The 23,819-nt window shown below is 39.5% G+C and overlaps 1 protein-coding gene across 1 annotated transcript in view; it reads left to right on the forward strand.

Annotated features, from left to right (window-relative positions):
* Nucleotides 1-23,819, forward strand: part of LOC126470040 (acyl-CoA synthetase short-chain family member 3, mitochondrial) — a 324,267-nt gene that overhangs the window by 166,154 nt on the left and 134,294 nt on the right. The window contains exons 5-6 of the mRNA XM_050097536.1: nucleotides 9,090-9,186; nucleotides 9,358-9,569. Coding sequence (XP_049953493.1) covers nucleotides 9,090-9,186; nucleotides 9,358-9,569 — 309 coding nt within the window. The remainder of the gene's footprint in view (nucleotides 1-9,089; nucleotides 9,187-9,357; nucleotides 9,570-23,819) is intronic.

A 23,819-nucleotide genomic window follows, 5' to 3' on the forward strand; every position in this document is an offset into this window, starting at 1 on the left:
GTTTTAGTATGTGGCTTAAGAAACACCTTGTGGGGCGGTGGATAGAATTTATTGTTTAACTGTTGCATAAATGTTTGTTTGAATGGAGAAGCACTGCATTTCCCGTTATTTAGAATGTTATTTATGCTGTCTTTCGCCGTTCTCAAGACTGGCTCTCTAACTACAATATTGGCAACCAGAAAGTCATTAACAAAACGTGAAGCCTGTAATTAGAATTCCTAGTGCCCACTTCATCTGAGAATACACTTATAGTTACAGCTCATAGCTCTGAGGAATTAGGAGATTGTCCGGGATTTATAATCAAAAACAATTTTCTAAAATAGTTGAGTATATTCTGAAAGTCACAGATGAAAAACAAAAGAATCCACACAAGCTAACTAACAGAGCAGTCCAGAGTCTCATGCGCTGATGCAACTATAAATGTCCAAATTAAATGTTTAAATGAATGCTCGCCATAATTTGATGATTAGGTTCATCAAACGCCACGCTAAATAATGGTGGAATGTTTGTCCCGCGACGGCACGTGAAAATACGACAATACGCAAACTGAAGATCGATAATTAAAGTCAACCCAGAATTAACACTTCACTCACAAATGATTTCATGGTTACGCGTATCTCGAGTAACTTAATACAGCATCCGAGGCTGTTTGTAGCAATGATACCGACGCGACGCGACTCCCGACACAGATGACGTGCTATTCAGCGTCTGGAGAGAAATGGGGCCTTCCTTCCTCGCGCAGCGTTCTTATATATAAAGCCGCGGTGCGGACGGCTAAGGGAACGCCTGATCAAATCGGCTCTCCCAACCAGCCACTGGGCTAGTAATGCACCACTTTAAGTTACCTAATAAGTCATAGCTTCTCTTGCTGATGGCCGATGAAGCTCTTAATTTAAATGTGCATTCAACACACAGGTAAGTAATGATAATAAAATTTTGACGTGGCTAAGTTAAATATTTTGGTCGAGAGAATTAATTTAATTACAATTTACGCAGTAGACGAGCTCTGAACTGGGCCCTTTGGAGATACGCTATCGCTATAGTTTTATAGGTATTCAGATGAAACTTCTCACATCCTTATGGTGATAGCGGATCTCCATTCAACTTAAATATAAACATCCTAGCCTTATTTATTAGCCTACTTAATCTATCTATCTTGCTTCCTTAAGTTTTGAGACGAAAACCAGAAAATCATGAATTTCCACTAAAATCTTAATTTGTGAGATCCAGAATACTGTTTTTATTAAATGATTATGAAAAATGAATCTAATTATAAATTTTTAACTCTCTAGCTCTTTTCTGTTGCGCCAATGATTTTTACAGAAAAACGTCCAAATTTCGAAAATGGCTAAAGTTATCGAACTGATATTCAACACACATTAATTTAGTATTACTCCTGACATGCTAGAAATGTTTTAGGTTATTTGCTTGATTTTTAATGTATTGCGCAACATTTATGACGTCAGAGCTAGTTACAGCGGACTGGCTGGCACACAATGGAAAGACTGATGTGAATTTACTACAGCGTGAGTAGGCTGCTTCCCTACAACCTCAATGTGAATAATCAAGGTCCACCTTGTCATTACATTTGCAGGAAATGAATATTCGGAAACAAATGTTAGAAAACAACAGCAACATTTTATGCATTGAGTATAAAGGGACAGTGTTACATATTTTAGAAGAGATGTACATTTTTAGGGCTATCAAGAAGTCCCCTTTACAGATATTGAACAGCCAGATGTACCTAAAACATTGGGGTCTGTTACTGAATCTCAGCTACTTATAGTCTCCTCACTATTGATAGAGTCCACATGTGGTTACATTCATCCTGGATAAATAATTGTTCCTGTTGCCTAGATTCAGATCTCCTATATTCCTTTTCCATTCCAAACCACCTCTGCCATCCACCCTCCCTTCCAATCCCCCCCCCCTCCCCCCAGGGGTTTTTGGCCAGTTTTGAGAGGTTAGTTTTAGGAGCTCTGATCTGATTTCACTAGAATCCATCATATAGTCTCTATATTCTCTTTGTTAGTTTGGACTGTTTAAAAAATGATAGGGATCAATTGTTGCATTAACTTGATCTAGAATTACTTACCATCAATTTACATATTTTGTTTCTATATCTTATATATATATATTTTTAATGGTTAACATATTTCACCATCAAAGGCTAGGACTTCAGTTGTGTTCTATTATCTTGTTGAGAATGGAACCACGTAGTTCAGTTTCCTTAGCTTTAAGTAATTTCAATTTATCTTGCTTCTCGTAAGTGTAATGGTTAAAATTTTCTATCTCTTGTACGGGATTGTTATTTAGCAGTGAGATCCATTTTGTTACTGCAATTCCCATGGTCAGATCTGCATCTCCTTGTATTTGGTTTCTACCATTAGGTGTCGCGATGTTCAATAAGGGACGAGGTGGCGCATGCTTGGCTTCACAGTAATCAGTGTGTGGCTAGCACTATAATATGCAGTTCTATTTGACATATGCCAATATATTTTACTATATTGATGACTCTGAAAGATTTTGTGTCTTTTAATTCTTTTTTTCTGCTGTAGATCTTGATAATGGTAGGTTTCTTCTCTTTAATACTCTACCGACACCACAACCTGTGGTTTGATTTACATTACATTCCTTCTGCAATGTTTCATGCACATAGGTTTTATCCTGTCATATGTGGATTGTGATGTGCTGTCCAGGCTTGTCTTTTGATTGTGTTTTGGAGATGCGTTCTGATCATTCATGATTCAGATCAGATACCCATCTGCCATTTCATATAAGGCTATGCTGAGGAATGACATGTTTTTACACACTTGTAGCTTGGGATTTGTGACACATGAAGTACCAGTTTTATATGACCTGAAGATATACCTCCAGGGTGTGAAACCAATCATCATATAGTGAAAACATAATAAACAGCTATTGCAGATTTGGAATTTCACTCAGTTTTAATATAGACTATTTTACCATCTTCAATTTTAAATGGTTTGATTATCCTTCACATTATGTACAAGTCTTTTTCGCTGTGGTTGCCCAACCTATAAGGTTATTTGTGGACTCATTGCCCAAACCAGAAAAGAGGAGAGATTAACACACTTGTAATAAGTGAGAGCAAAATACAAAAGACAAAAATTGCATTTAATCGGAGAAGAAACTTACTCACCAGCAACAACATCAGTCTGAAAATAAGGAAAAGTATCATGAAAGGTTTCGTTTGGAATGTGGCCCTATATGGATATGAAACTTGGACAATTGGAAGAGAAGAGAGAAGATGGCTAGAGGCCATGGAGATGTGGTGCTATAGAAGGATGATGAAGTTGCATAGAAGAGTACAGAAAACCAGATCTCTGTGGAGGCACATCCAAACAAGAAGAGAGAAACTTGTAGGGCACATCCTACAACACAACAACATCATTGGAACAATAGCAGAAGGAGCTATTGAGGGAAGGAATTGGCAGGGACGACCAAGGATAACATACATGCAACAGATCATGAATGACATTGGATGTAACACATACGTGAAAATGAAGACTAAGATAGACAGAAGAGAGGAATGGTGCTCTGCTGCAGACCAACCTCAAGGTTGAACACTAAAAGAAGAAAAGAAAGAATAAGTGCAAGATGATTGTGTGAGCTGCAGCACCTGCGATGTAAGATAAAACACCTGGAACACATTCTAAGGAGCAGTAGGTACTCCACCAGTTACCATAAGAAGTGTCATGAAATCTAACTCTTGGTGAAGACACACTTTGGAAGGACAAATACATGCCCACTGTGATGGACAGAATCGGCCATATAGTGTGAAAACACAGCATAAAGACTATTAATTCTAAACCGACCAAGGAGATCAAGGAGTGTCTCAGATTTTCAAAGGAGAAAAGGAACACAACTGCAATGCCAGGACTATATCACATACCCTGTACATCCATCAACACCAAGATCACTAAAACGGTATTTCAGGTTGGGGCAGATAGAGAAATTGGCTGTGGTGGAGCATACAGTGTGTGAAAAGAGCTACCATGCCCTCTTGTTGAGGGAAGCCATAGAAATCCACAAACATGAAAATAGCTACAACAAGAAAGAGCAAAGCCTCAAGCTAAATGAATCCTCTATTCCTGTGCTGCAGCAGACAATTGGTGCAGATACCAAGGGGAGAACCACAGTGCTAATGACCAGACAAAAGGCTTCAGACTTTGGCATTACAGGTTCATACACTCTCCGACAATGAGTTTGGCTCCAATCCACCACCAGCAATGAAGAGTGAAGCTGGTGATATCTCAGGAAAATCATCAAAAAAAAAAAAAATATTGGCTAAAGAATATGAAATAGAAACCAACAGGCAATATGTCAGCAATTTTTCACAAAAGCATTAACAGTTTTGTGTTTTGTATATCTCTCAATGAAGGTCTTTTTGATAATGAACACATTCCTGACTCAGCAATGCCCAAAATTTAAAAAAAGCCCATGATCATATTTCTTGCTCTTGTGTGTTATCGTATGACTTCTGCCAAACAAAATTATCCATGACTTCGATACTTCAATTATCAGCTTTCAAATCAAGAGGGCAAATGATTCTGGGTATTGTTTCATTTTTTATTTTGCAATTTGATTGGGCTTAACATGTGGAAATCATTTTTACCTCCTTGTTATCCTTCCATTGTAGACAGTTACTCCATTATTGCTTATCCTACAGTGAATCTCTCATGTTACAAGTTTCTTTTCCTGCTAGAGGTTCGGCGTGTTTTCCTTGTTGACTTCAGTGAGTATAATGTGTTATTTGACTCACATTCTACCTGCCACAGAGGTCAAGTTATAGAGCCTCAGAAGCTGTGTATCCTCAACACTGGCAATCACATACATTTTCACACTGCTGCTGGATCATCCTCAGCCACTGACATCTCTTTCAGCTCTCTAGCCCTCAAAGGTTCTTCTCAGTGGGAAGTTACGGGTGTCCCTCATTCTAGTAACAACTTCTCACTCTGTTTTCATCTATGAGGTGAGGCAGTCCTCAAAAATCAGAGCAAACTGGATGCTGTACAGCCTGTTAGATGGTTCTGAACATAAGACAGCATCTAGGAACTGGTAGACCACACCACAAGTGTGATCGACCATGTCATTGACGTACCCATCCAAAAATCCTCAGACCACCTTAGGAGTCATCCTGCATTTTGGTGGAGTGATGAATAACACTCAGCTATTTGCATCAAGCTTATGGCTCTGCAGTGGTCTAAATAACAATCAACAGTGGAAACTCAACACATCCTTTCGGGTAACTACGGCCAAAGCACATTGCCTAATCAAGTATGGTGAGAAAAGTTCTTGGCAAGTATTTCTGGAAACAATTAACTGTTCCAATCATTCTACACAGGAAACCATCAGGAACATTTCTGGTAAACATAGTCAGTCATCTGTAGCAGTGGTGCTGAAACAGAGATGTCTGAAGACAACACAAAGAAACATTGACCATAATATGGCAGAGCATTTTGCTATGTCTATTGCCACTGCCAACAAGAATCCAGCATTTCACCACTACTGTGTGACCATGAGTTGTGGCTTGGACTTCAGGTCCAACAACTGAATCATAAAACTACTCCTTTTCCATGTGGCAGCTAGATTCAACACTGTCCAAGGCTCATGATATTGTGCCTAGTAGCAACCTAATACAGTACATCATGCTGCAACACTTGGTAATGGAATCAAAAGAAATTCTCCTAGAATGTTAAATTCTGTATGGCAGATAGGGCAATTTCCCAAGTTGATGAAGGAGGAACTTTTGATACTGCTCATCAAACCAGGAAAGGACATAACATGCCTCATTAGTTACAGAACTGTAACCTTAATGAGCTGTGTAAGAAAGACCTTGGAGCAAATGGCTAACCATCATCTGGTCTTCACAGTAAAGACCAGGCAGCTACTTAGCTGCTCCCAAGTCAGGTTCTGAAAGTGTGGATCTGCTGTTGACAATCTGACTATGCTAGAGGTGAGTATACAATAGACTGTGTAGACAGCATTGCACATGGATATTTTTTGACATGAATTAGGGCTTACAATACTACTTAGAGGCTCATTATTCTAAGACAGACCCATCAATGGGGCTTCATGACTCATAGTCATTTAGTCTTTCGTAACAAAATATTTCTTAGATACCAAGTTGGTGTTGTTCCACCTGATAATTTTGCGAAGGACAATAGTGTTCCCCATATGCAAGTGTTAAGTGTTAGAAGGTCCACAGTAAGGAGTCCTGTGCAACACACCTTATTTGTGGACAATTTGGCACTTTCTTGTTTCTTCTCAAACCCTGCAACATCAACTCAACAGTTGCAACTCACAGTTAAGAATTTGGAGGAGTGGACCACAAAGACAAGTTTTAATTTTCTGCAGACAGGTATGTATGTGTTGATTTTAATCATTCTCATTGTATTTTTTATTTACCCAACTTGCAAATGAGCGACACCTTTCTACATTTTAATGATGTGGGGAGGTTTCTGAGCCTCAAATTTGATGAAGAACTCTTCTGGTGACAACACCTAAAGGGCCTGAAAGCAAGGACCCTGAAGACACTGAATACCATAAAGTATCTTAGCCACAGGTTTTGGGCAGTGGACAGAATGCATCTGCTCCAGTTTTACAAGGTTTTCGTGACATCCTGGCTAAACTATGGATGCACAGTGTCTGGATCAGTGACACCATTTTCCATCAAGAGTATTGACATTACCCAACATGAGGGTATCAGGTTGGCTGCATATGTTTACATGACCAGCCCCAAGCCCAGTCTCTGTGCTGAGGCTGGAGAACTGTCCACTTACTGTCTGGTGCTGCCTCCTCATGATGTGTCAGGTGTAAAGATCCTTGCTGTTCAACTTCAGCAAAATACTGTAAGTAACCTTTGATAACTTTTGATCATAATAAAACCTGGTAAGATGAACTGCTCCTGCAAATAGCTAGCATAATTTGTAAATCAAATAGTAAGGAAATTGTGGCAAGAGGGAATTGAAATGCAAGCTAACTATCAATTTAATTAAATACAACTTGACTAAGGGGACTGTTTTGCAAGTTGCAAATCTTAGCAACAATGCAGAGCAAATAGCATGTATCCACATTTCACCATTCTGATTCTACATTGGACATAAACCAGTGAAATAGGCAAATTAATGTTGTGCTATGAACTCGAACATAACAGGAACAGTGATCATAATTTATCTCCAGAATGATCCATACAGACTGGGTAGCAAATGAAACACCGGTAGTTGCATTGACATTTATTGTAGGGGAATGTAATGTCTCATAGTTTTTTAACAGATGCAAGAAACAGCAAACATAAATTCATATGACAAAACATTCATTTAAAGAATTGTACCTCACAATTCTTAATCAGTGGTAAGTTATTGTACCAGTAGTGATGGCAAACACATGCTCCAAATGTGCAAGAAAATGATGAGGTACAGAATCAGAAAAGGTTCTCAATTACAAGGAACTGATCTGAGAAATGGCTTGTTACAGTAATATGCAGATAAGAAAGTGTACAAAAAGGATACTATTGCTTGGACAATACTGATTCAGCTTAAGCATCTCAATGATTTTGAGTTAAAAATATTTTGGACCATGGCAACATCCCTGGACTCTCCCGTGATGAAATGCACATGGAAATTCAGACAAAGTGAACACCCTGAAATTGATCAGTGAACCCCATAATTTGTGCTAGAATGGTGTTGAAAGAGGAGAGACACTATTGAAACATTCTCTCAAGCCAATGTACTTCTAACTGGCTCCAAAACCACATGTATAAACAAAGAGAATATGGTAGCCTGAAATGGAATAATTTATTCAGAAATCTGTACAATATAACAAGCAAAACTCCTGTAGCATTTAGAGAGAAAGGAAAGACTTTGTGACAGCTCTTTCTATACCTGCAGTGCATCTGACTGTCCCACCACCCACATGGATCGTTCCACAAATGAAATATCTCGTATATGATATAATCAGCTCTACAGTTATCATTCTTATTTTTATTTTGGTTTACTTTATATTTGATTGGTTTGGAATAAATGAATAATAATAACAAATTCTTTGGAAACACAGCAGTTGTTACTTCATATTGTGAAATGAACAAAATCCATTTGTTGACATTAAATCATAATGCACTGAATTAAAATTAATCATATTTTATTAAAGAAAAATCAAAACCTTCCTGATAAATTTAAATTACAATTTGTTTCTTACAATTAATTTTTAATGATATAATTTGTATTACTAAGATAGTGGGTGTTTCATGACAAAATTATAAAATGTAAAGAGGTAGTAGGACCTAATACAGAATGTTTCAAAGGAAAAATATGAAAGCGTATGATATGTTTCCATTTTTTCTGAGTTACAGCTATTTGAAACTGTCAAGAATAAGAACATTGTAGGCTGCAGTAAATTAAAAGGTTAACTTTTGTTTTATCATCAATTTCCCTTAGTTACTCCACATTTAAAACATGCCACATGGAGCTTAATCTTCATCTTTATTACTTAAATATGTGCTTGAGTAATTAAAACATGAACAAGCAAGATATTTCTTTCTGAAATTTTTCCCTGTAGACTTCAGTGTCAAGCAGTCTCATAAACGTTTGTCTAATGAAGGAATGTCTCTTGACCACAGCAGTCATCCAGTAATGCTACTGCAACTCATCCAGTTTTCAGGCTATGCTTACTTAACACACTATTTTGGTGACCATGATCAGTATGTAGGTGCTCAACCCCAATATAAGTATATTTCAGTCCTCATTAGCGAAGAAAATTAGCATCACTTCACTGTTTCCTTCTCTCCTGGTTTCTGATAACTATATCTCAGAAACTGTTGACATCAGAGTTATGTTTACTGGTGTTTTTCCCTTAGAATGATATGCACTCTTCTAAATTAACACATTGGCATGTCCTACTCAAACACCCTGTGGAGAGTACATTTACCACCATACTCTAGTGGAGTCCTAAATTTAACTAAGCTTTTTTACTTATGAGTAATTTACAGAATTATTCAAATACTTTAATTCATTACTTAGCAGTTCAAAAAGCTAATTCAATAATTAAATTTATACCTTTATTTCCAGGTTTTGCCGCACGAGAGCTTTGTGTTAGAATAGAGCATGCAGAGCCTAAAATTATTATAGCTGCTAGCTGTGGACTAGAACCCAACAAAGTAGTCAGGTATTTTAATATTTGGTATTAAACCCAAACCCACAATTAACATGTTACATGACAGAACAGTTGTATATAAACGTATGATCTTGTTACATGTGAATATTTCAATAAAAATTTAACTTACAAAACTTTTAATTAGAGAACAGTTGCAATTTTTCTAACCAATTTTAATTACAGATACAAAGAAGCCCTGAATGTGGCAATAGCAACTTCTAGCTGGAAACCACATCGTTGCATCATTTTCCAACGATATAATGTTGCCATAGCAGATCTGGATACTAAGTATGATATTTCATGGGATGATGCTCTTTTACTGGGTTCGCCTCACCCTTGTGTTCCAGTAGAGGCTAATGAACCACTTTATATACTATACACATCAGGGACAACAGGTGAGAGTAGAGAAATCTTTTATTTTACTATTTAACCTTAATTTCTGTGCCTTCATTGTTCTCCAACAAAACATATTTATTGTGTGCATTGTAACTTTGGAATTACAGTGAATATTTTGAAGGAAAATGAAATGATTAAAAACCCATGATAGAAGTAACATATTATGGGGAAAAAGATCATATGATAAGTACCGCCCTTCCTTAAAGTATACCTTCAACCAGATAGTTAAATATTTGTAAATCTGTCCATCTAACCATTTAACTCTGTTGCTTTGTGTATGACATGTGAGAAGACTTGTGTTCCCCTTAATAAATTTATGCTATGGCTGTGCAGTTGTGAAGCAACAGTGAGAAAATGTTTTAGAATGTCCTGTTCATAAGCATTTTTGTCTACTAATCTAAAAGTGTCAAGTTTGGCTGTAACTGCTTTTAAGATATTATATGAAATTTGTATGCTATTGTAACAAAATTTTCCTGTAGTATTTATCATCATTCTGTCAACCATATTTTTAACTTTTTTAAATTTTGCAACTGGAATCACTCAACAGAGGAAAGTCCACTGGACCTGACGGGATACCAATTCGATTCTACACAGAGTACGCGAAAGAACTTGCCCCCCTTCTAACAGCCGTGTACCGCAAGTCTCTAGAGGAACGGAAGGTTCCAAATGATTGGAAAAGAGCACAGGTAGTCCCAGTCTTCAAGAAGGGTTGTCGAGCAGATGGGCTAAACTATAGACCTATATCTCTGATGTCGATCTGTTGTAGAATTTCAGAACATGTTTTTTGCTTGAGTATCATGTCGTTTTTGGAAACCCAGAATCTACTATGTAGGAATCAACATGGATTCCGGAAACAGCAATCATGTGAGACCCAACTCGCTTTATTTGTTCATGAGACCCAGAAAATATTAGATGCAGGCTCCCAGGTAGATGCTATTTTTCTTGACTTCCGGAAGGCGTTCGATACAGTTCCGCACTGTCGCCTGATAAACAAAGTAAGAGCCTATGGAATATCAGACCAGCTGTGTGGCTGGATTGAAGAGTTTTTAGCAAACAGAACACAGCATGTTATTATCAATGGAGAGACGTCTACAGACGTTAAACTAACCTCTGGCGTGCCACAGGGGAGTGTTATGGGACCATTGCTTTTCACAATATATATAAATGACCTAGTAGATGGTGTCGGAAGCTCCATGCAGCTTTTTGCGGATGATGCTGTAGTATACAGAGAAGTTGCAGCATTAGAAAATTGCAGTGAAATGCAGGAACATCTGCAGCGGATAGGCACTTGGTGCAGGGAGTGGCAACTGACCCTTAACATAGACAAATGTAATGTATTGCGAATACATAGGAAGAAGGATCCTTTATTGTATGATTATATGATAGCGGAACAAACACTGGTAGCAGTTACTTCTGTAAAATATCTGGAAGTATGCATGCGAATGATTTCAAGTGGAATGATCATATAAAATTAATTGTTGGTAAGGTGGGTGCCAGATTGAGATTCATTGGGAGAGTCCTTAGAAAATGTAGTCCATCAACAAAGGAGGTGGCTTACAAAACACTCGTTCGACCTATACTTGAGTATTGCTCATCAGTGTGGGATCCGTACCAGATCGGGTTGACGGAGGAGATAGAGAAGATCCAAAGAAGAGCGGCGCGCTTCGTCACAGGGTTATTTGGTAACCGTGATAGCGTTATGGAGATGTTTAACAAACTCAAGTGTCAGGCTCTGCAAGAGAGGCGCTCTGCATCGCGGTGTAGCTTGCTCGCCAGGTTTCGAGAGGGTGTGTTTCTGGATGAGGTATCAAATATATTGCTTCCCCCTACTTATACCTCCCGAGGAGATCACAAATGTAAAATTGGAGAGATTAGAGTGCGCACGGAGGCTTTCAGACAGTCGTTCTTCCCGCGAACCATACGCATCTGGAACAGGAAAGGGAGGTAATGACAGTGGCACGTAAAGTGCCTTCCGCCACACACCGTTGGGTGGCATGCAGAGTATAAATGTAGATGTAGATGTAGATGTAGAAAATTGCTGTTAATACTTAAAGTATTAGCAGTTATCAACACCATAGAATTCTACTCCTCATTAAGAATTGGTCACAATGAAGTTCTCAGAAGGAGGCTCTATCAGAATGTGGAATGTCAGACTTTCAAGTCTTAAGCAGATATTTAAAAAATCTGAAAAGGGAATGAAGTTTAACTTAGTTGGCATTAGTGATTTAAAATAAAAAGAAGATAATCATTACTTGTCGTTTGACTACTGATATAGGGTAATAAATGCAGTGTCAGTGATTGATTTAGTGTATATTTACATTGTTATGAATGAAAATAGATAGTAGCAAATTGAGCTAATAATAGTAAGAAAGGGAAAAAAAGTAGTTTTCTCTGGATGTTTACAAAGCAAATGATTGCCACCAATGTATCGGTTTGCCCACCATCGAAAGCTTGATTGATGAAACTGAAGGGATGATAAAATGTGCACTGCCTGTCAAACAATTTAAGCACACAGAGGGGGGGAAGGAAACAAAGTGAAACTTAATGGGTTGAGAGGGTATTTGATGTTATTTCAGTGATCACAAAACTAAATCAGATTTACACAGCATTTGGCAGTATAGGTCCATTTATCAGTGTGATATTGCACCACATCTGGTCTGGATGCATGCATTGATTTGGTTTGGAAGGGCATCATAAAGCCATTGTATCCTCTTCAGAAGCAAACTGACCCTCACTGCAGCATCAGTTCCCTGAGAATGCAGTAATGCATGTGTGGGTTGCATTTGCATGTGTGTGTGTGTGTGTGTGTGTGTGTGTGTGTGTGTGTGTGTGTGTGTGTGTGTGTGTGTGTGTGTGTATCTTTGCTATATGGTGAGTGGAAACTCTCCTATTCATAATATTGTTACATTCCATCCTGGATTTGGATGTTGCAGTGATGAGTATTGTTACAACAATGTTCTGATCACTAATCCTTGTATCCATCAAGATGGTCCATATTTGCTCAGGATTATTTGTTTCTAAGAAGTCAAGTGTGTTTTCACAACCATTTACAATTTGAGTGGAGTCTTGAACTAACTGCTCAAAATAATTTTTGGAGAAGGCATTTTGTACAATTTCTTAAGATGTGCAGTGGGATATGCCACTGGATGCCAAGTGCAAACTGTGGTCTCTCAGTACTCCTGCAGCCTGTGTTGTGCATGGAAGGTGCTCTCTGCCTATACTGTGATTTTAGTTGGCTGATTGCTGGGTCCCAAGCTTTGCTGAGAGTGAACCCAGTGTCTCTGTTGATCAGCCCATCAGCCACTTATATCTCAATAGCCTCCATCAGAACACAGTCCAAAAATGACGAGATCTGTATTAGCAGTTCCATTTCTTCATACTTTATGGAGTCCCCTGTAATGAAGAAGTGTTCTACAACTGTAGATGTTGTTGGTTACTCACGTTTTGTGTGTTCCCTTGCATCTTTTTTCAATCATCCACACAGTCTCCCTGGTGTATGCCTTACTGCATTTACATAGAATATGATAAACACCTGGCTTTTGGAGCTCCAAGTCATCTTTCACCGCTGGCCGGTGTGGCCAAGTGGTTCTAGGCGCGTCAGTCTGGAACCGTGAGATTGCTACGGTCGCAGGTTCGAATCCTGCCTCGGGCATGGATGTGTGTGATGTCTTTAGGTTAGTTAGGTTTAAGTAGTTCTAAGTTCTAGGGACTGATGACCTCAGATGTTAAGTCCCATAGTGCTCAGAGCCATTTGAACCATCTTTCACCATACCTAATAGGGCACACCTTTTTGGAGGTGGATATTTAATGTTACATTGAGCCAGAATTCTGCTGAATTTGTTTGATACTTTGCCAGCATATGGCAGATATACCATTGTCTTCTCCTGCTCATTATTTTCTATCTGCTGGGGTTGTACTTTCTGCCTGAAAGCATATCAGATCTATCTTTCATCATGCCCACTTTTCCTTGAAATCATTCTTGAGGCGGTTAAGCTTCCCTGGTATGGTTTTTTCATCTGACATTTTGTGGGTCCTGTGTGCCAGTGTACATAGCACATTCTCCCACTGTGAATGATGATGGCAACTGGCAGTGAGCCGGCCGAAGTGGCCGTGCGGTTCTGGGCGTTGCAGTCTGGAACCGCGAAACCGCTACGGTCGCAGGTTCGAATCCTGCCTCGGGCACGGATGTGTGTGATGTCTTTAGGTTAGTTAGATTTAACTAGTTCTAAGTTCTAGGGGACTAGTGACCTGAGAAGTTGAGTCCCATAGTGCTCAGAGCCATTTGAACCATTTGAACTGGCAGTGAGGAGATACAAATCAGTGTGGTTGGCTTTCCTGTAGACACTGTGTCCTATTGTGCCATCAGTTCTACACTTGACTAACATGTCCAAAATTGGGAGTTTGGCATTCTCTTACATCCTCATGGTAAATTTTTGATACTATGGTGCAGAGAGTTCAGATGTTGGATGAACACCTGATGTCTTTTACGCCCATGTGGCCACACCACGAACATGTCATCAACATATCTGAAAAAGCATGTAGGCTTCTGTGCCCGGTTGGTACATTGGTATGCCTATACTGCTTACAAGAGCACATAGAGGAACGTCCCATTTGTGAGCCATAGAGTTTGCTGATGCAGTAGCTCATGGTTGAAGCTTCTTGATGATTTCCTTCAACAGGGACAGGTGCTGAAGCTCAATAGTCTCCTTCTTTGCTCTGTTGGTTGGATCTCCCTTCTATTTGTTCTATTCTGGATCCTCAAGTAGGTCATACATTTTGTGATTGTACTCTGACAGTGGAAGTAGCACAGTGGCATTTCCTTTGTCTGCAAGTGGAATTACTATTTCAGGACCATTCTGTTGTTCTCAAATGGCAGCTCTTTCTACTTTTATGATGTTCATCCTTGGTGAGATGGCTCTAGTGAGTATGACTTTCAGGCAGACAGTACAAGCCCAGTGGACAGAAAAATATGAGTGAATGTAGACAATGGCATATTTGCTGCACACTGGGAAAGCATTCCACAACATCAGCAAAATCCTGGCTTGATGTACATTGCTCAGCCCAAACATTAGGACCACCTACCTAATGGCTGGTATGGCCACCTTTTTTGCAGATAACGGTGGAGGCTCATCATGGTATGGAAGCAGTGACACCTTGGTAGGTCGCTGGAAGGAGTTGGCACCCACAATACCTACAGATGTCAGGGAACTGTTCCCCTGAAACATGACAGATTCATGCCCTCCCATTGGCATGATGAAGAAAGTACTGGGATTCATCAGATCATGCAACTCTCTGCCATTGTGCCAAAGTCCAGTGCCAATAGCCACTCACCCATTACAGTCATAACTGCTGATGTTGTTGTGTTAACACTGGTGCATGCGTGGTCCATCAGCTGCAGAAGACCATTGTTTGGAGTGGTCAGTGCCTTGTGTGTTCAGACACACTTGTACTCTGCCCACCATTAAAGTCTAATGTTAGTTCCACCACAATTCACCTCCTGTCCTGTTTTTCCAGTCTGCCTGGCCTGCAATGTCCGACATCTGTAATGAAGAGTGGCCACCCAACCCCACAACATCTGAATGTAGTTTCATCTTGGTTTCACCATTTGTTGGACACTAACCACAGCACTTCTTGAACACCTGATGAGTCATGCAGTTTCCAAAATGCTGATGCCGAGCCTTCAGGCCATCACAATCTGCCCCCAGTCAAACTCATATAGATCACACACCTTCCCTATGGACAGCACACTCACTGATACTACATGCACTGCACTTGTGTCTGACTATGTCATTTCTCACCAGGTGGCACTGCTGTAGCCTGCATGGGTTTATATTGATAGTAGGTTGGTGGTCATAATGTTCTGGCTGATCAGTATAACATTAAATGTGTTTTCTGTCCACCTCCAAAAACATGTGCCCTGTTTGGTATGGTGAAGATGACTTGGAGCTCCATAAACTAGGTGTTTACTTTATTCCATGTAAATGCCACAAGCCATATGTTGGGGAGACTTTACAGACAATCAAAGAAAGATGCAAGAAATGCAGAAGGCAAACTGAACTTAAGCACACAACAAAATCTGCAGGTGCAGAACATTGTGTGGCTACAGAGGACTCCATGAAGCATGAAGAAACAGAAGTGTTAATACAGACCTCATCATTTTGGGACTGCTCTGAAGGAGGCTAGGGAAATATGACTGGATGATGGGCTGATTAACAGAAACACTGGGTTCACCCTCAGCAAAGCTTGGTATCCAGCACTCAACCAACTAAAGTCACGGCATAGACCTAGAATGACTTCTATCCCCAATGCAGGTCACACAAATACTGAGGGACTAGAGTTCATACCCAGCATCTGGTGACATCATGCCACCTACCACTCCACCCATTGTAGCATGTGACCAGCAGTGGAGGAAGCACTAGAGGGGGTGGGGGTTGATAAATGTATAAAGGAGGCGGGATTTAGAAAAGTCGCTCATTCTTCAGGTATCGCCTGAAGGTGACAGCAAGGTACACTGTCAAAGTATCATGTTACAAAAACCACTGCACCCGGCTGGACACCCAACAACATACAAACAGTTGATTTTCCAGGAAAACCTGAGATCACACAACTGCAATACTGATTGTTGCTATGTCTACTCTTGTCCTGTGTTCATCTTGCACTCTTTGAGACTGAAGCCCCTTCTGCACTTTCATCAGAGCCTCTAGCCCAAAAAGCTATCCAATCCATTCCACACTGCCCCCACTACTCATGTAGCCCCTTCTGCATGTAGTGGACACCGACATATTAACCAGAACCCAAAACCCTACCACCCTATGGCGCAAATCGAGAAATCTGCAACCTGCATGGTCACAGAACCATCTGAGCCTTTGATTCAGACTCTCGACTCCACTCTGTACCAAAGCTCGACAATCAATCCTATTGATGATGCTGCAGATGATGAACTCTGTCTTCATCTTGTAAGCAAGACTGGCCATCCTTGCCACTTCAGCTAGCTGCCCAAAACCAGAGAGAATATTTCCTGATCCAAAGCAACACACATATTTAGTACCAACATGAGCCACCATCTGCAGTTGGCTGCACACTGTGTTCTTCATGACATCCAAAAGCACTCATTCCACATCTGGAATGAGTCCTCCCAGGATGCACACAGAGTGCACAGTGGATGTCTCCCAACCTTCTCAGTCGTACCCCAATGGGCTTCATTATACACCTGACATTGGAGCTCCCAAGTACCAGTAATTCCACCCTCTGTGAATTCCCATGTCTTGTGGGCTGAGAGGCTCCCTCTGGAACAGTGTGAGTGACTGCATCCGCCTCACGATCTTTGTCAGCCACAGATAGCACCCAAAACCTGTTCATGAATGTGTTACTCATGATTGTTCCAAGTTTCTGTCCCTATTTGTTTCAGATTTTGTGATTTCCCATATCTTTCTGTTGTATTGTTTTATCAGTTAATTTTGTACATAATGCATGTGTTTGGCCTTCCTAATTACACAGTTTTAGTTTATACAACATCTCTTACACTGTATTTCCACTGCTTTGTATGTACTGGCCCTCAGTCCTAGACAAAGTTTGCTTTTTATGGCACACTATACTCCAATCCCTGCTGTTCCCCAAACTTCATGCTTGCTTACATTTGATTTGATTTTCATTTGTCTTTGGGGGGAAGCTGGCTTCAAAATATTTGAGAAATAGGTTTAGAAATGAATAAAATTTCTTGTCCATTGTGTCTTCTTAATAGACTTATGTACTGGATGAGGAATGTGAAAATTATTTTACAAATAAAATACACAATGTAAGTCAAACTTAGGTTACTTGTTGCCCATTTTCATGACTTGCTTTTATATCAGTCTTATTCGACATTTAAATATTTTAATTGGGACTACTCATAAATTATTATATATAGTAGAAAGATCTGTCAAACAAACATGATTTAAACTGTTTTTAACTGTTTTCTTTGTTTATTGAGTCTGTCAATTTACAAGGGAGGCTCTGAAATATTTTCATAGCAACACACCTCATTTCCTTATTTACAAGAATAAAGTTAAAGGGTTTATTATGTATGTAATTTTTGTTCCTGGTCTCATATTTATAAATACTATGATTATTTTCAAATTGTGAACAGGATTTAGCAATTAAGTCTATAAGAGCTGTTAGTATGTCTGATATTTTAACATAAAGTACAAGGGAGTACTCCAGCTGTAGTCCTTAATAATGTACCTTCACTCACTACATGCAGGATTTCAGGGCTCTTACATCCATATAGTTCACAGGTCTGCTTATAGAGGCCACATGGATTGGCCCCCCTGGCATGCTCTGGTGATCTGCCAATGAAACAGTTTTATTTAAGTGATTGTAAATGAGTTCTCAGCCTATTCTGTAACTTGTACTACTGTTGTCCAGTCAATGTGTTCTGTGCTACATACAACCTCCACTTCACTGTTGAATTGAACTGAATTTTATTTGATCCTGTAGGATTACATGGTGTACAGTGAGTGTACATGTAATATAGTACATGTCGGAAATACAGAAACCTTCATTATCACATATTCCCTAACTATTCTAACATCATTGTATCTTATATGTTTCTCTACATTCCATAAATGGCATTTGTTATTGCTATAGCACTTAAAGCATATTTCTGTAGAAGAATATGATATGTCTTAATGAACAATTTTCCCAGATATATAGTAGAAAGATCTGTCAAACAAACATGATTTAAACTGTTTTTAACTGTTTTCTTTGTTTATTGAGTCTGTCAATTTACAAGGGAGGCTCTGAAATATTTTCATAGCAACACACCTCATTTCCTTATTTACAAGAATAAAGTTAAAGGGTTTATTATGTATGTAATTTTTGTTCCTGGTCTCATATTTATAAATACTATGATTATTTTCAAATTGTGAACAGGATTTAGCAATTAAGTCTATAAGAGCTGTTAGTATGTCTGATATTTTAACATAAAGTACAAGGGAGTACTCCAGCTGTAGTCCTTAATAATGTACCTTCACTCACTACATGCAGGATTTCAGGGCTCTTACATCCATATAGTTCACAGGTCTGCTTATAGAGGCCACATGGATTGGCCCCCCTGGCATGCTCTGGTGATCTGCCAATGAAACAGTTTTATTTAAGTGATTGTAAATGAGTTCTCAGCCTATTCTGTAACTTGTACTACTGTTGTCCAGTCAATGTGTTCTGTGCTACATACAACCTCCACTTCACTGTTGAATTGAACTGAATTTTATTTGATCCTGTAGGATTACATGGTGTACAGTGAGTGTACATGTAATATAGTACATGTCGGAAATACAGAAACCTTCATTATCACATATTCCCTAACTATTCTAACATCATTGTATCTTATATGTTTCTCTACATTCCATAAATGGCATTTGTTATTGCTATAGCACTTAAAGCATATTTCTGTAGAAGAATATGATATGTCTTAATGAACAATTTTCCCAGAATACCATTCCATAGAACTCTCTGGTGTTTTCAGTGTCAAAATCTATCAGGAACACAGAAGTTATTAGTGAACTTAAATGTTTAAGAAAAATATGATTTCTATTTCAAATTTGTATTAATATGCAACCCAAAGTATATTCATTAACCATTTTTTCATACTTTGCTTCAGTCATGTTCTGTGGTTATTTATTATAGTTTATCTAGTCTCACATAGAATTGCATACACTGTGTTTGATGAAGAGACTTATTTATTTGTTCCTCCATTAAAGCCATAAACTTTCACAAACATATGCCTTAGCTGTATTGCAGGAAAGCCACTGATTAGGCTAGTGCAGTGGTTATCACACTGGACTTGCATTCAGGGTGACAGTTCAAATCCTTGTATGCCTATTTTGATTTAGGTTTTCCATTTTCATAAACTGCACAAGATGAACACAGGATGGCTCCTTTCAAAGAACATGGCTGACTTACTTCCAAATCCTTGTGTTCCATTTCTGATGACCTCATTCTCAGTGGGGTGATAAACATTACTTTACCTTCCTTTTATATAAAAAAAAAATCCAGTAGGCAAAAATTTGTCATTGAAATATTTCAGTTTAATGTGGATTAAATTGTAAATGAGATGATCATTTATTTTATTTATTTATAGTATACATCTTCCATAGATCTGTGTTTGATAGTAGTTTGCTTGGATAAGGAACAAACTTCATACATCCAGAATAAATAGTAATACACAGACTATAAATAAAAATTAGTACAACAAAAATAACCTTGCAGTCAAATAATGTGCTTAACAAAAACAGTGTTAGGCAGTATTTTTTCTTTGCCACCTTAAATTAAAATGCATATTGTCACAGACAACTAACTGGAATTTCCAAGGCTATGAGGAACATGAGAGCATCATATTAAATGTCCAGTTTCCTGCAAAACAATTCTTCCATAATGTAAAATGAAGTGTCAAGTTAGTTCTTCTTCAAGTTAGCTTAAAAAAAGACATACTATTCCATCATCTTTTAAGCATCCATCTGGGACAGCAATATTTCATCTTCTGGTATTTTTACTGTCACTACTTCAAGAATCACAAAGTGGGAGGTCTGCATTGATTTGACCCAGTAATAATCTTATTTAGGACTGGACTGAAAATTTTATCACCAGCATACTTTACCTCATACTGTACCAGTACCAAATTCTTGTGCTATGAGTCGAGGCTGTCTTTTCTTCTAATGGTCATGGAGAGTACATCTACTGAGGTGTACTCATGATAGCAAGTTGTTTGAAGATTTGAAGGGAGGGACCCCACACATGATAAAAACTGCTCTTTTCTGTACTGTGATGAGTTTTCTTTTTTACACTGGCCTCTTACACCAGAATAATAGTCCATAATACATTACTGAATAAAAATTGCTAAGGAACACTGAATTTCAGATACTTCAGTCACCAAATTAAGAGCTCACTCTTAAAGCAAATATGCTGATGACAGCCACTTTAGTGTCTGGAGAACACAATGTTCCCAGCTTAGCTATCAGCATAAACACCAAGAAATTTTAAAGAGTTCCATAGCTTTATTACCTGGTCAATAACCTCAATAACTTGGTCAATAACCTGAGCTCCTGTGGTTTGTGTGGAAGTAAATCAAACTATTCTTTCTTAAATTAATTGAAAAGGAGTTCCTTAGAGCTATATGCGTACACACATACACACTTGCATGGCTCCATTTTTCTGGCTGATTATATTTTGCCAGCAGTGTAGCTTGAAAGCACAGATTTTTGGGTTCTAAGTAGTTCACAGTTGGTCTCTTGTGTTAATAAAACATTGCAATGAGACTTCTAAGGTTATTTTGAAAAGTGGTTGTAAAAATAGCTGATTGTGTAGCTAGTGGTTGAATATTTGGTCACTGACATGTGATCATGATTATCAAGGATACACAGGATTGTGATTTGTATTTCTTGTTTGGTGTTTCTCAGTTTCTGTGGAAAGTACTTCAGTGTATCCTTGTTTTCTGATAAAACAGATAAAATAAAATTGAGCATAGAAAGTTGTCTATCCTGCATTGTGTAGGTAGACTGTTTATCATCATTTGCTCCAGTGGATACCCCAAACCTCAGGCAAATTAACACACATTACAATAAGTCCATAATAGACTGTGTTCATGAAGTGAATGAAGCACTAACAAGAGTGGGGTGTACTTGTAGTGAAGTCAGCATAGAAATACAACAGTTGCAAATCAGTAACCACTTGAACTGGAAAACAAACTGAGTCAACTTGATTGTGCAATGACATGATACAAACAGCTACAAAGTACAGGAAGCAATGAGCTGCACTGTGAGCCCAGGCCACAGGCCAGCTGCAAACAGTCACCACTGGATAGTGCCAGCCACCCCTCTCACCCTTAATACTTCTGACACGTCCATGCCTGTGTTGGGTTGGGAATCCGAATCACTTCATATACAACATTCCTCTCCCCATTAATCAACACATAGGACCAGAATTGGCCCAATCTATGCTGACTGCGTCAATGATGGGGAGTGGACAAAACCAAAATCCTTGACAATGGCTCGAGTAGCTTGTCCTCCATGGCCAGAGTGGGAGGTCTGCATTGATTTGACTCAGTAACACCTTTGTTTGGCCCTTGGGGAAATGACTGTCACTTGTGACAGGGGTGGCATCAGTTGGTTGGGACAGGAGCTGTGCATGTTGCAATTGGAGGAAGGGGATCCAGCTCCATAGGTTCCCATCGCTTGTCAGTATCTACTTCCCATTGATGCCTTGCACCAGAGTGGAGGGTGGAGGGGGAAAGAGCAGACCCAGTGGCTAATACAGTTTTGAGATGAGTCCAGTGCCCAAGGAGGATATGGGGGTGGCACATTGTACTGTAGCTGGAGTTGATTGTGGCCACAGATCAGCTGCTCCCGTTCGGCTGCCACTCTGAACATCTGTCACCCCCTATTGCAATCACGACAGCCTGGGACCACCTGGAATTTTGGCTGAATGTGCAGACCCACATGTGAGAGCTGGCCTGATAATATGCTGGGGTGCAGGGATGAGGAGCCTGCAGGAGGTCAAACAGGGTACGTGGTCAGACCCCATGCAAAATCTCGGCTGGGCTATGTCCATTGACAGGGGTGGACTGCTACATGATCAGGAGCCTGTTGAGTTCATCCCTTGATTTCGCTAACATCAAGATTTTTTTTCATCTGTGACCTGAACATCCAAAAAACCACTTAGCTTCTTAGTTAGGTGCTAGGTTAAATGGGGCCATGGTCATGTGCTTCATACCATTACATCTCCAAAGATTCTGAAATGCTGAGGTCATAAATTTTGAGCCATTGCCAGAAACCGATATAGCTGGGACCCCTTCAGTAGCTAAGATAGTAGATAAGACCCAGACATTGACCGTGGAGGATGTTGTAGACATCCACACTACATATGGGAAATTTGAAAGAGTGTCAATGATGAGCAGTCACACTGCTCCTGGGAAAGGGGTGGCAAAATCTGTATGTACTCTTTGCTATGAGTGGTCAGGGCAGCCGTGAGTTAAAACCCTGTGCTGGGGCCAATTGGTTATGCGCCAAGGCGTAGTAGTTGCGGATGGTATATTCAATGGTTGTATCTATTTCCAGCCAATATACATGATGCATTGCCATTGCTTTCATTCAGCACATTCCCCAGCGGGCAGTGTGGAGCAGTTGCAATATGTAGGGATGGAGGGTGGGAGGGAAAATCACCTAACATGCTACCTCATCCATTGCTAACAAAATGACTCCATCCATAACATTAAGTCTCTATGTGAGGAAAAAACAAGTGCACCACTCTGGGACTGCATCTTTAGACAAATGTTTAGGCCAGCCCCACTGCACCACAGACACCTTGCAAAGGAGCGGGTCCTGACTTGTTTCTGCTGCTACATTGGGAAACTCATCAAGGGTGTACTGCTGTTCGTGTCCAAGGCAAAACACAGTGTTTCATGTCTGTCAAAATCCACATCAGGGCAAATGAGACAGGAACCAGAAGTAGGGTGGTGTGTGGTAATTCTGTAGTAAATGTCATAAGTCTAGTTACTAAGAAACAATGCCCACCACTGCAGGTGCAACACTGTTTTGTCCAGAAGTTTTGCATGGGGGCCAAAACATGACAGCAGGGGCTTGTGGTCCATTATCAGGTAGAGGTAGACATGGAACTTCCAGAAACACTAAATGATGGCCAACACCTCTCTTCTATCTGCTAAATATTTCACTGTGCTGAGTTCAATTTCTTAGATGCTAATGCAATAAGTTGTTCCATACTGTCAGCAAATTTATGTGACAGGACAGCACCAACAGCACAGTCAAATTCACCTGTGGCTAGTGTTAACTGTTCACCAGGTTGGAACATTGCCAGACATAGAGCTGACCCAGGACACATTTTAAGTTGCACAAATGCCCATTGACATGTCTCTGACCACACAAACGGAACACCCTTTTTACATAACTGATTAAGCAGGTGGAAAATATGAGCAACATTTGGAATGAACTTTGCATAATTATTGACTCTGTCCAGAGGAAGATTGCACTCCTTAAGATTCTTAGGCACTGATAAATTAATAATGGTGGTCATGTGGTATTGTGTTGGCATAAGCCTGTCTTTAAGTAAGATGTGGCCCAAATACTTGCCATTTGGCTGGAAGAAACTACACTTGGTGAAATTACAACATAGGCCATTGGCTTGCAACTGATCAAACATCAGTCAGAAACTGTACAAGTGCTGCTCCCACATGGCCCCCATAACTAACAAATCATTCAAAT

This window comes from Schistocerca serialis, chromosome 3, assembly GCF_023864345.2.
Source record: "Schistocerca serialis cubense isolate TAMUIC-IGC-003099 chromosome 3, iqSchSeri2.2, whole genome shotgun sequence".
Lineage (NCBI taxonomy): Eukaryota > Metazoa > Arthropoda > Insecta > Orthoptera > Acrididae > Schistocerca > Schistocerca serialis.